General features: G+C 43.6%; 1 protein-coding gene across 9 annotated transcripts in view; it reads left to right on the forward strand.

Moving 5' to 3' along the window:
• Window positions 1-14,413, forward strand: part of MBNL1 (muscleblind like splicing regulator 1) — a 634,043-nt gene that overhangs the window by 393,556 nt on the left and 226,074 nt on the right. For 7 of the 9 annotated variants that reach the window (XM_069618398.1, XM_069618400.1, XM_069618401.1 and 4 more), the window contains 2 exons: window positions 7,831-8,025; window positions 10,475-10,759. In XM_069618398.1, coding sequence (XP_069474499.1) covers window positions 7,831-8,025; window positions 10,475-10,759 — 480 coding nt within the window. The remainder of the gene's footprint in view (window positions 1-7,830; window positions 8,026-10,474; window positions 10,760-14,413) is intronic. The other 2 variants (XM_069618402.1, XM_069618404.1) reach the window with 1 other exon arrangement.

The following is a 14,413-nucleotide window of genomic DNA, read 5'->3' on the forward strand; positions in this document are numbered from 1 at the left end:
CCAATACACAGCACCTCATGGCCAGTGCAGTGCCACTTTCTACTCCAACTTTCAGTGTTATGCAGATGACATCCAGCTCTCTTTCAGGCTCCCCTCAGCCGCTTCTTCTCCTTCTCTCATACCTGACTGTCTGTCACAATTCAGGAATGGTGCACCGCCAATGAGCTCTGCCTTAATGCCAGTAAGACTGAGATCCTCCTCATCAGAACACCAGCTCCCTCCTTTCCTCTCTCTCTCTCTGGCCGCCGACTTTGGGCCATCTTCCTGCTCCTATCTGTGAGGCTAAGAACCTTGGGGTCATCTTTGACTCCGCCCTCTCCTTCTGTCCTCACATCTCTGACGTCTATAAGAAGTCAAACTATCATCTGCACCTCCAAACCCCAATTCCTAGTGTATCCATGTCCACTGTTGTTTTGCTGTTTTATGTCTTTCTGCCTTTGTTCATATGTCACATTGGTTCGCTGAACGCTATCCTATATGTAAACTAACTTGTTGCCTCTTCCCCATTTCTAGGGCATGGATTTATAATTTGAACAACCATACATTTGTCCTATAGTGGCATGCTTTTTGTATTCTCTGTATAGTTTCTCAAATAGTTAAATGTGTAGAAGGAACATATTTCAGTAAAGATCTCTTTTGTAGTGCTTTAATTAAATTCAATGTTAGATAATAATATGTCTATGGGTTGTTTTTATTTTGGTATTTCATAAGTGTGGGCAGACATCACCTGTTTTCATCCTTGTTAGCCGGTATGTGGACATTATATTACTCTCCAGCTGGGATCTATATTCCCAAATGTGTTGTCTAAACCCTATATTGAGTCTAGAAAATAGCCTCTAATGTTAGAAGGACTACCTTTTATGGATATTCACTGTATACTGGTTTGGTGTTCTACAGACTATATTCTGCCTAGATGTGTTAATATATATATATATATATATATATATATTGCTGAGGCTTGTGGAATCTGCTTAGATCACATGCTGTGCATAGGCCGACATCTAGTGGAAGCTGCGGAGTATTACAGTTTGTTTTTCGAAGTCGAAAAATGGGCTTCGACACAGGGCGTGCCAGTAATACTATCCCTAGTGTGACGTCCCCTGTACCCATGATCCCTCACGCGTCTAGGATCCCCAGATTGTTTTTTTCCGCCATTCTGGTCGGAAGCACTTCATCGGAGTTCCCTGGCTTTGCCATAGTTTCACTCTAAACTAATTCTAATTTGCCCCGTTTGACCAACCTTTCGTCGATCAACATCTCGACGCCGAACCGGGGAGGAGATCAACGTCGAATACCCGACGGATTGGGCCTTGAGGCTTCCGCCTCGGCTCGGGCCTGGGCCGCTGGCCTCGGCCCTACAAGTAGGGAGAGTGGGGGTGGTACACTTCCACACTCGACACCTTATTACCTACACACACTTGCCCGCTGCCCACAGGCGCGTATGGAGGGTACGCCCTTTCAGTTTTGCCCCAAGTGTAATAAAAAATACCCTTGGGTAGATAAGCACGCTACGTGCAACCTTTGCCTACCCAGAGACCACCCCGAGACGGGTTGCAGGGCCTGTAGCAGGTTTAAGGCAAAAACTCTTAAGGACCGCTCCACCAAGCGTTGGGCCCACCACGCCAAGCTAGCAGCTATGGAGGCGGAGGGTACCTTCAGCGACGGCAGCGACGCCGAACTTTCGGACGGCGAGGGCACCAAGGCGTCGAAGGACAGCCGAACGCACGTCCCCGGCCTCGGAAGGTCGTCCGTCCCGGCGACTATGGGGAAGTCCCCCGGCGACAAAAGCGTTACACATACACACGCTAAACACAAAAAATCCACCCGAGATTCGACGTCGTCGAAACCTCGGAAAGAGGCACAGAAGGAGCGGTCCGAAAGGACGTCCTCTGGGCGGTCCCGGTCGAGGTCGCCGCACGACGTCAGGCAAGCCTCCACACTTGCACAGAGTGCCTCGACCATTAATATCCCGGAAGATCAATCGTCCGAAGACGAACACGACTTCCACCCCCAGCCTGCACCCCAGGAAAAGGGTACATCACTTGGGAGTAAAGAGGGGCCAGTTTCGAAGGCTAGTTCGAAAGACAGGGATTCCACCTCCGATCCTCGACGCCAGGCGTCGAAAGATAAGGGAAAGGGGAAACACACTTCCACCCACGGGGAAGGGGGTAAACAGCAAAGGAAACAACCCTTGCAGTCCTCCACTACAAAGGAACTGACCAAGTCTTCTCAGGGCCAATCCATAGAAAGTCCCAGCAAGGTCACCCCAAGCTCAAAACTCTGGTCATGCGAGGACATTGACAGAGTAATGTCAAGGATGTCTTCCTTGGCGAATTTTTTCGAAAGACACCCTGAACAACTCCTAGCTTTAAACCCTCAGGAAGATTCTCCCTCAGGGTCTAGGGACCCTATCCCCTCAAATAAAAGACCCCGGGTCGAGACACCATCTAGGCCTTTAGACCCCATCGAGGTCCAACCCTATTCTTACCTCTTCCCTACAGACCAAGGAAACTCTTCCCTTATAGAAGGTCAGGAAATTGACACGCCAGAAGATCCTGCAGGATCAGATTATTACGGCGAAGACGAAGACGAGGATGAGCCAGAAAATAGCCCAGATATTTTCAGAATGGACTCACCAGTCGAAAGGGAAGCCCCAGTGTCTGACTCCCCAATAGATAATCAGCCCCTCCTGAATGAACTGCTCTTTCGGGCAGCTAACCACTTCCACATAGACACACAAGGTGTCCAGGAAGAAAGGGACTTTGCGGAAGAACTAATAGGGGAAAGGAAGCCAGTAGCCCAGACCATTCCCATCCTAAAATCTGTTCAACGCAGAATAGCACCATCCCTTGTCAACCCAAACCTGACAAGACCTGTAAATCCGAGAGTGGAGAAGCTGTTTAAAGCAGCCCAGTCGGACCCCCTATATATTAGAGGTCAACTTAAGCCAGACTCTCTAGTAGTAACCAACACCCGCAAAAGAGCTGGTACACCATTATCTTCCTCTGAGGCTCCCCCCGACAAAGAAAGTAAAAAACTTTATGGTTTTGGCAGGAAAGTAGCTTCCACGGCAGCCTACCAAGCCAGAATCGCGAATTCCACCACACTGTTGGCTAGCTACAACTGTCACCAGTGGGAAGAAGTGGCAGCACTAATAGACTCTGCTCCCGAACCCCTTAAAAGCCAGCTAGCTCGCATTTGTGCGGAAGGAAGGAACGTGTCAGGCTGCACTGTTAAAGCAACTCTGGACGCCGCTGACAATGCGGGTAGACTTATAGCAGAGGGGACTGTCATCAAAAGGCATGCTTGGTTGAGGCAGTCGGGATTCAAAGCAGAAACACAAGCTGCGCTCTTAGACAAACCAGTGGAAAGTGATCTCCTGTTTGGGAAGGCAGTCGAGGACGCTCTAAAAAACGCTAAGGAAGAATTCGACACCCTCAAATCCCTTGGCCAGTTAACTACCAAACCACCTAACCAAAGAGGGAATGGCAATTTTCGTCGCCCCCGCGGCCAAAATTCCAATAGAGGAAATAGCTACTCCCACACCCAGGGTACACAGTGGAACACCAGCTCACAACAGTCTACCCAGGTGTATGGTAGGGGTAGTAAAAGAGGACGGGGTAGAGGCAGAGGCAGCCCCAGTAAAGGAGGAGGCACGCCTCCACCAAAGCAGTGACGCTCAGTTCAGGGTCCCTTCCCATGCAACCCCAGTAGGGGGACGAATATCAAGTTTCACCCAGGCATGGGAAGGGATAACATCCGACAGATGGGTGCTGTCAACAGTATCCAATGGGTACTGCATAGAACTACTGCAACGTCCCCTAAACCATCCTCCAAGACAAAAAGTCCACTCTTTACAACATCAGAAGATCCTCCTCGAGGAGATCGCCATTCTGCTAGAAAAGGACGCGATAGAACTCGTCCCGGGACACCAGGTAAACAAGGGTATCTATTCAACTTACTTCCTTGTGCCAAAGAAAGATTTAACAATGCGCCCAGTTTTAGACTTACGGCCTGCCAACAAGTATGTCAAGCCCCAAAAATTCCGTATGACCACACTACAAGAGGTAATCCCACTCCTAAAAAAGGGGGATTACATGGCAACCTTGGATATGAAAGATGCCTATTTTCATATTTCCATGCTCCCGGCGCACAGAAAATACTTGCGCTTCAAGGTGGACAGTTGCCACTACCAATTCAAGGTACTGCCCTTCGGGATAGCTTCTGCACCAAGGGTATTCACCAAGGTACTGGCGGTGGCAGCTGCACACCTACGCAGGGAGGCAATCCCAGTGTACCCTTATCTGGACGACTGGCTCATAACGGGGGAAACCCCAGGAATCTGCAGGTCAAACATTCAGAGGACCATCGACCTCCTCCACGAATTAGGCTTCTCCATCAACGAGAAAAAGTCAAGTCTGGTGCCAAGCACCTCAAAACAGTTTCTAGGAGCTATCCTAGATACTCAGAAAGGATTGACCTTCCCTTCGGAAGAAAGAATTCGGAACATACTTCTGCAAATTCCGCATTATCAGTCAGGTCAACAGATAACAGTACGCAAAGCTATGCGGTTACTCGGCATGATGGCGTCATGCATTTACCTGGTCCCCCACGCGCGTCTGCGCATGCGTCCCATGCAGGAATGGTTGGCGAAACAGTGGTCTCAGGCAAGTGGTCAGTGGGACGATCTAGTGGTCGTTTCGCCAACACTCGTACAGAACCTACACTGGTGGACAAGAGAGAATCTCGCAAAGGGGAAACCCTTTTACGATCCCGAAGTACAGGCAGTGGTGACTACAGATGCATGCCTGACGGGGTGGGGAGCTCACCATCTCCACCACACAGCTCAGGGTCTCTGGTCTCACTCAGTAGCCAAGAACCACATCAATCTGCTAGAGCTTCTGGCAGTATTCCGAGCGCTGCAGGCGTTCGAGCCCCATCTACTAAACTTGTCGGTGCAGATCAGGACGGACAGCACGACAGCCATGTTCTATCTGAACAAGCAAGGAGGGACTCGTTCGCCAAATCTGTCCAAGCTTGCCCAGAAAATATGGATATGGGCACTCAGACGGAACATCTTCCTGTCATCGCAACATGTTCCAGGGGAGCTCAATTCCCTAGCGGATGCTCTAAGCAGAGACTCCCTCCCAGAAGAACACGAGTGGGTCCTTCACAAAGACGTAGTAGAAGATCTCTTCTCTCAGTGGGGTTTCCCCACTATAGACCTATTCGCCACAAGCGAAAACAAACAATGCCCAGGATTTGCATCCAGGTTCCCACAACCGGACTCCCAGGGGAATGCCCTGTGGATAAACTGGTCAGGGATGTTTGCGTACGCTTTCCCACCAACTCCCCTCATCAGGAAGGTGGTGTACAAGATGAACAAGGAATCGATGACGCTCATCCTAGTTGCTCCCATGTGGGCGAGACAACCATGGTTTCCACACCTACGCAGGATGGCGGTATGCGAGCCCATCAGACTCCCAGCCTGGTACAACCTTCTGTCCCAGCAACAAGGTCAAACAGTGCATCAGGAACCCAACTCTATGAACCTAGCAGCATGGCTCCTGAAGTCATAGAGTTTGGAAATCTCAAATTACCACAGAGGTGTATGGACATTCTAAAAGAGTCTAGGAAACCAAATACAAGGCACTGTTACTTTGACAAGTGGAAAAGATTCGTTATCTGGTGCCAGAGTAAACAAATCAACCCGGTTGATTGCACTCCTTCCAACGTTGTAACATACATGCTTCACCTGCTGGATGCAGGGTTGGTTTTTAACTCTCTGAAAGTACACCTGGCAGCCCTCTCAGCCTACACCACATCCCATAACAAGGTTTCGTGGTGGAAAGTACCAGTGGTTAAAGCCTTCATGGAAGGAGTAAAGAGACTTCACCCTCCTATCTCGAACCCACCGCCAGGATGGGATCTCAATGTGGTGCTATCTAAGCTCATGAGGCCCCCCTTCGAACCCATGCATAAAAGTAGTCTCAAACACCTGACTTATAAAACGGCCTTCTTAGTAGCCATTACCTCCATAAGAAGGGTCAGTGAAATTCAGGCTCTGTCAGTGCAAGATCCTTTCTTTACTATCCACAAGGACAAACTGGTTTTACGCACACACCCTAGATTCTCACCAAAATTCATATCCAAGTTCCATGTAAACCAGTCCATCGAGCTTCCGGCTTTCTTCCAAAACCCACAGAGCTCAGCTGAGGTGAAACTACACACCCTAGATGTGCGTAGGGCGGTCTTATACTATGTAAATAAAACCAGACCGCTAAGGAAAACAGATCAACTGTTTGTCTCCGTAGCTACAGGCAGAGAGGGGGATCGCGTCTCTAAGGGCGCTATCTCAAAGTGGATTATCAACTGTATACAGCTGTGTTACTCTCTTTCTGAAAAAACTCTGCCTTTTACGCCAAGGGCCCACTCTACCAGAGGCATTGGGGCCACTCTGGCTTTCATTGCAAATGTTCCCCTTGACACCATTTGCAAAGCAGCTACTTGGAGCTCTATTCACACTTTTACTCAGCATTACTGCATTGACACTCATTCCAAGGCAGATACACAAGTGGGACAAGCGGTTCTAAGACACCTGTTTGCTCATGACCCTTCTCACATCCCACCTCCTTCTTCTGGTACTGCTCGCTAATCTATGCACAGCATGTGATCTAAGCAGATTCCACAAGCCTCAGAAGGGATACATTACTCACCGTAATCGTATTTCTGATGCTTGTATCTGCTTAGATTCACATGCGACCCACCCTTCCTCCCCTCCGAGAGAAGGCGCATGGTTGCTTGTAGTCTTACCTTTCTGTCTATCTGCTTGGACTATCTGTACTCACGCTACTCCTCATGCTACCTCATGTCAGGAAAAACACAATCTGGGGATCCTAGACGCGTGAGGGATCATGGGTACAGGGGACGTCACACTAGGGATAGTATTACTGGCACGCCCTGTGTCGACGCCCATTTTTCGACTTCGAAAAACAAACTGTAATACTCCGCAGCTTCCACTAGATGTCGGCCTATGCACAGCATGTGAATCTAAGCAGATACAAGCATCAGAAATACGATTACGGTGAGTAATGTATCCCATATATATATATATATATATATATATATATATATATATATATATATATATATATATATATATATATAGTTTATTTATTTATTTATTTCTTTGTGTTTAGCCAATTTAGGCTTTTACAAAAGATGATGATAAAGATTGTGGAAAAATATGAATGTAAAAGCCTAAATTGGCTAAACACAAATAAATAAATAAAAATATATAGTTTATTTGTATTCTTTATTGTCTCTTTCTAAATTAGGAATATTGCATCTCTGCTTGAAATTGCCTTTGCCGTTGATTTATTCTGAAATGTCTTTCTGCGATTCTATGCTTTCCCGAATTTCTTTTGCAAACCTACACTTTTGCCCATTTTTTTTTTTAACGATTTGTTCCACTTGTTTTACTACAAAATGCAGGGGGTGGGCCACCTCAAACCCATATATATACCTTACTCCAATTTACCACATGCATTTTGCAGCAAAAAAAGTGGGGGAAAACATTGTAAAAAATGCCTTTGGCGAAGCTGTAGATCGGCAAAAGTGGGCTAGACTGTTTCTGCCAATGTGAATGTGTTATATTGTCCACCTGGACCTTACACATACTTTGCTTGTGAATAAGGTCCATTTGCTTTTGTGGCAGGCTATTTTTTCCAAGACGATGATTTGAGAATATTTTAAAAGTAATGTATGTTTACCAGACATGTGGAAAACATGCAAAAACCACCGAATATGACAATGTTGTCTCTTTTGCAGCCAATGTTTTCAGTTGGTCCAAGCCTAGCCACCAATGCAACAGCAGCCTTCAACCCTTATCTAGGACCTGTCTCTCCAGGCTTGGTCCAAACAGAAATCCTTCCAACAGCACCAATGCTGGTAACAGGGAACCATGGTATGCCAGTCTCTGCAGCTGCTGCCGCCCAGAAATTAATGAGGACAGACAGACTCGAGGTATGGATGAAATCAACACTTTGATGCAATCTGTTTGAAACAAATCAAATATAAAACTGTTTGTGATTAACATATTTAAAGTGAGCTGTGCATTTGCTTATACGTTTTGATACATTTTAATATAAAGCCTTTGCTTTTGACTTGATCAATCTCAATGTCTTATAGAAGTAGCTTCATAGATAGAAAAGTAATCAAGCTCACAACCAAAACTACACACCTGTTTCAATGGCAAACTGATACTAAACCCATGATCAAATGGCGCTAGCTGATGATTAGAAATAGTAGATGGTATATTAAAAATGGTCCATTAGTCGTCCACATTACTATTACCGTAATGGACAGTAATGAGGGAGTTTCAGAAATGCAAGTAGCCTTATCATAGAAGACAAACTATTTTGCAATATTAGACCAATTCTTTGACATTAATATTTCATTTGTACCATACATTGGGTGCTACTTCACAAAATAGTTTATCTCTCAAAGGCCACTATTGCAAAAGAAAGATCACTGACAAAAATAGGTTCTTCCGCTTTCAGATCTCACTGTCAAAAGAGTTTTCTTAAGTGATCAGAGGTAAATCATCAATCGCTAATAGGTTTGTGCAGGCTATTTATGATTACAGTTTTTTCTGATGCTGAAGTTGTTCAGAACGTAGGATGAATTTGGAAATGCGTAGTGTAATTTTTACCATGTACAATGTGATAATTAACACAATATATCTCTTTGCTAGATGATAAATACCCCAATCTGTGAACATCTTTCCAGGTTTCTTGCTGTCTCCAATTATTGGGAGAACCCTATATCAGTGTACAATTGCTTGTGGGTCGCTTGCAACATAGCTCAACTTCACGATCTATCCAGCTCATTTGTTCTTGGTTACTGTTCTGTCTCCCTTGCACTGTATGCTCACACGCTCCTCTCTATATTGATTGCTCCTCATATATCGATTAGCTAGTCCATGGATTATTTTCTTCTTTAGCCACTCTATGGTAGTCCTTTGTCCTCTTTTCAAAACATCCTGTGCTCATGTCTTTGCACTGTTTTTACAGGACTGCTTTTCCAGGCCCTTTGCTGTCTGCCTTTGAGTCTACTCACTCTGGTCCTCCAAACAATTATACATGCTGCCTGCAAACATTTGCTAACAGTAGGCCCTCATTAAAAGCTTGGCAGATTTTGGAACTGGATTTATCAATGCATTAATTACCATTAACCCATGAGTAAATCTTAGGGTATTTGCATACATTTGAATATACTGGCATTTGGTAAGTACACCTACAAGAAATATTTAGATTTATTGTAAAACAACTTTTTTAACATTATCACCCAACTTTTCATGAGGGCCAAAGTCTGATGCAGTAAAGCTAAAATAGTAGTGCACTTTTAGATGTTTTATTTGATTTCTAATGTCATTGTTGCTTTCCAAACACTGTAAATAAAGCACTAGAGTAGAGATTACTCTTGCATGGCATGATATAACTTTCCCTGGCTGTGTTATTTCTACAAGCTTTGCCTTAAATACAGTTTTTCGTTTGCTATTTTGAACTTTCTTGTTTAACAATTAACAAGTTGTGTTAGGTGATGTGGTTACTTTCATCGGTTCCCAATATATTTAGCATTGTTAAGCTTGCCTTAACACCTTTAAACATATCACGGCTTGACAGGCTGCCGATATTGCTGTTCTCCCATATTGCCGCCTAGTTCTCTGCTGTTGCTATACATGTTCTCGAGCTTGGTTTTCTCACTATACGTTTTTAATCTTGCTGCGGGTACTACATTTTACACATTTCACACTTGACTAGTGGCTCTTCATGGGTACATGGGATACGGGTAAATTAAGTGCTAGTCAGACCTTTCCTTCTTTTTACAGAGATCAATTCCAAAGAATAAATAGAAAAATTAGCATACATCTATTCTGAAAATGTTTTGGTTAATGTTTATCCTTCCCGAAAACAAAGATATCTGGAGGTTGCTTGGATATTTGAAGGAGGCATGGAAAGAAGTTGAAATTATTCGAAGGATAATGTTTGAAAATATTTATCATGCACAACGTATTTCTCTATCCTATCAATTACATTTTCTAAATTACTTCTGAGGCCAATTGCCAGATTCTAATTCTATTGACCTTTGGTTGACTCGCATTCTTTCCTCACCTACTCCAGTTTCACCCTATTCATTTGTACATGTACCTGTAGTAAAACATGTAATCAGAGTTTCGTTATCTCATTTACCCTTTCACTCTTTAATTTGTTTTCTTTTAACAGTATTTTCTCCTGTCAGAAGCCTATATTGTTTTATATTCCTGTTATTCTCTTATAATTTGCTTTGATTTCATCTCCATAACCACCCCATTTTTAACAAAAATGTAATACAAACAATAACTGACTGTTTATGCTGGTGATGGTGAAGGGACTGGCAGGAAAAGAAACTGAAGTCCTCTTTTTATCCACAGGCCAGCTACAATCAGGCAGCTGCAATGAGAGCTTCCCCACGTTGTCCCACCAATGACCTCAACCCTGACCTGGAGGGAGCACCCTCTTTGTGGGCGAGAGGTAGTTCAGTCTCCATGCCAGCTCAGTTCTGGGCCTCTCCTGAGCAGAGACTGCCAGTTGTGCCAAATTATATGTGGTGGTTTTGTGATGTGGACTCCTGCCCCCTGGGGACCGAGCTGAGACCACCAAACTCATTTCACTTTGGACCTCAAACTGGACTTGATCCCCGTTCCCAGAAGAGAAAGGCGAGTGATTCATCCACTAGGCCAAGTAGACAGTATTTATGAAGTTATCTTTGGTTTATTTTATTTAATTATTTTTTGCTTTTCTAATTGCTGTTTATCTGACCCACATTTTGCGTTGATTCTTAGCTTGTGGTAATATCCGCCTCCTATTTTCAGTTCAATATGGCCAAAAGTGTGTTTGCTTACACTTTCCCTGCAAATTTCCTGCTGGCTTTGTTCGTTTGCTTCTTGCTACTGGCTGCCACAAAGCTGCTTTTTTGCCTTTTTGAATTAATATTTTGTGAGCATAAACCCTTTACATTCTCCCAGCATCAAGAATGACAAACATGATGTAACAGGGCCTAAAAATTATCACAACAACACACAAGCAAGGAAGCTTGCAAAATGCACAATTACATTTCCTACTATTGGATTTCTTCAAGGTTTGACATTCGTTACAGATGAAACAGGAGCAGAACTACTGAATTTAGAAACTAATTCAGAATTCCATTCTTGCCTTAAAGAATGCTAAGAGATTTAAAGAATGATTTGATTAATTCTCACTTGAAATTGATTCAAGTTAGACCTTATGTACTTAATTATTTTTCAAACTTTGAGAGCAAATGCATGGCACAAGAGCCTTGTTGGTTTAACTTCAAGAACTTCAAGAATTGGTAGGACTTGTCAAGAATTGTGTTAGTGTTGCATGTTAGTCTTGTCTGGGATTATTAGAAATGTTCCTGTGATTTAGTGGAAGGATGCCGGGAAGTGGCTATGAGCCCAGAACCTTGTACTTTCTTCACTACTCCTCTATTAATGATGGTTCATTTTATTTCTAATTTGTGTCTTTTGCACATTGTGGCCATAACTCCATGATCCCTCTTTGTGAGGGAGCACTTTAGAAATATATAGCAATGAAGTAATAGGTACCTTGGAAGGTGTTAAGAGAGCTTAAGAGTTGCATATCATTGTTGTAGGGGAGTCGAATATTTGTCATAGACATGCTTGTTTTTGATGCAAAAGTGAGGTGGAATAGGATGTTCTGGAAACGTAGGAAGAGTAAGATAATAAAAAGGTTTATCTATTTTATGTTGATGGGGCAGAAGTTGAGGTATCGAAATTCATGATGTCACCAGTGGTTGCAGTGATTATGTTGGAAGGTGATGGCAATCAGTATGAAATCCTCAAAGATGAGGGATTGGAAACTTGATTTCACTGGCGGGACCTGTACCCAAATCCCCACTTAGTAATGCCTTCCAAATGATTTAAAATATCTTGCAAAACACCTGTGCCAATTTTGACAACTTTTAAAAAAATTGACCTTGTGGGGAACTGTGTTTAATTTCACATGTGTATTTATTTTCTCAGGTCTGCTTCCTTAGACAGGAGGTGGCACTGTAGTCTTCATTTAACACGCCCACAGGAATTTGAACATACTTCAGCAAACAGATACCTAAACTAGTAGCAGACACAAGAGTATTTTATAAAGGAACTAACGTCCTGTTTGTGAATCAAAATGTGCTTCCGTTGGTGGAAAACCGCTGTCTACCCACTAAATGTCTGCAATTATGCTACAATATTCAGAACGGACCGGACTGACAATAAGTCCCCAGAGAGATGGTGTGCTGTGATATTTAGGCTCCCAAATGGATGGTTTGTGATCAAGTTGAAGTCCCCACAAAAGTGGTGTGTGTTGATATGGATGTTTTCACTGTGTGGGTGTGATGATTCTAAAGTCTCCACAGATTGAATGGAATTATACATGTTGCCATATGCTTAGAAGGCCTTATGTGTGATGATACTGAATTGCACCCAGATGTAGTGGGATTATAGTGAGAGTACTGCAAGATGATGTTTAATGAAGAACGCACATTGTTGTGTCCTGGTATTGAAGCCCCCACAATGATGGTGCATGATGATACTGAAGTCCATGCAGTGATGCTGTGTGAGGATATTTAAGATGCCAGGTGTGTGGTGATATTGAAGCACCATACAGGGAAACTGTGTGATAACACTGATATTTCCACAGTGAAGTTGTGTGAAGATATTGAAGTCCCCATGGGCATGGTGTATAGTGGTGTTGTACAAGTCCCCACAGGGAACATGTATGAAGATATTGTAGTACCCAATGGACAGGTCTGATGATACTGAACGTCTGATAACACTGACGTTGTGATGATGTTGATACAACATTTCCTTTATAATGATGATTGTATTAAAAGTCTGTCTGAGAGGAAATGTAATTATATTGCCTTTTTCATTGAGATTGTGTGTTATAATATTAAAACGAAAAAGGGTTGGTCTTCATTTATTTGCAATTTCCAACATGGGTTCTGGGATTATGTTGCAGACACCACATGGTTTGTGATTATGTGATGCCCCAAAAGGTATGATTTGTGAGGGTGCTCAAGGCCCTATAAGGTTGGTGTGTGACGATAGTTAAGAACCTACATTGGGATTGTGTTGGCATTTAAAGTCTCACATGTAAACTGTATAATAAAAATGAAGTCCCTATGGTATGGAGTAATATTAAAACTCATATGAGGATGGCGGGTTATGATATAGAAGTCACCACAGTGATGGTATTAGATGAAAATTAAGTCCCCAAAGGGATGCTGAGTGACAATGCTGACGTCTGCGAAAAATGGTGAATGATAGTATTGTAATTCCTGCAGTGTATGTGTGAGGATATTGAAGTCCTTACAGGAATGGTGTGTGATCCTAGCGAATTAAATGGATGGATGCTTTTAAAAATGCTCCAGGAGAGTGTGTGATCATTTTTTAGTGTTCTCAGGGATGCTGTACAAGGATATTGACATCCCTGCTGCGATGGTGTGTAATGATTCTGATGTTCCGATGAGGCAGTAGTTTATGATACTTGTTTTCCAAGGAAATGTTTGTGATGATACCAAAGGAAGGCGGCAGAAGATCAAATCCACCTAGGCTCATGGGCATTTATACTTTTATTGTCACCCACCTTCCATGGGAGAATATTAAGGTTATCACACATGGTTCATGATCATTGAAGCAAAGGGATATGTAATGATATTGGAGACCTCACATGGATGATGTCAGATGATTTGAAGTCCATGAAGAGATGATGCGAGATGATGCATTCATCCACAAAATTGTGGTGTGTGATAATATTGAAGTCAGCACCGTGATTTTGTGATTTGTTGGAGTCCCCACAGGGAAGTTGTGTGATGATATTGAAGTCCCCAAAAGGAAGTTTTGTGATAATGTAGAAGTCTGTCCAGGGATGGTATGTGATAATGCTGTAATCCATGAGGGGAATGCAGATTAACAAATTACTGGCAGGGTTACCACCGGACATGTGATGAGGCCCAGGGTCTCTTGACAGAACCTTTAACTATTCTCTGTGGTGCTCAGCTAGATCCTTTAGCTGCAGTCCAACCGATGTCGAGACCTTTGAGTCGATGCAGGCCAACTGCCAGTTAGCATTGAGTTGTTTAAAAGGTACAGGCACTCGTTGGCTTTGGCATTAGGGACAGTCGAGCCAATGGCTTGCAACAGTTTGGGGGTGGTGATCGAGTCGTTTGCAAGATGTTGACTATGCTGTGTCGAGTTGGCATTCGAAACAGGCGAGTTGATGACTTCTAGCAGTCAAGTCAGCTCTTGAGTCACTTGCTTTCATGATGTTGAGCCTACAATCGG

Source organism: Ambystoma mexicanum, chromosome 10 (genome assembly GCF_040938575.1).
Source record: "Ambystoma mexicanum isolate Mex_15411 chromosome 10, UKY_AmexF1_1, whole genome shotgun sequence".
NCBI lineage: Eukaryota > Metazoa > Chordata > Amphibia > Caudata > Ambystomatidae > Ambystoma > Ambystoma mexicanum.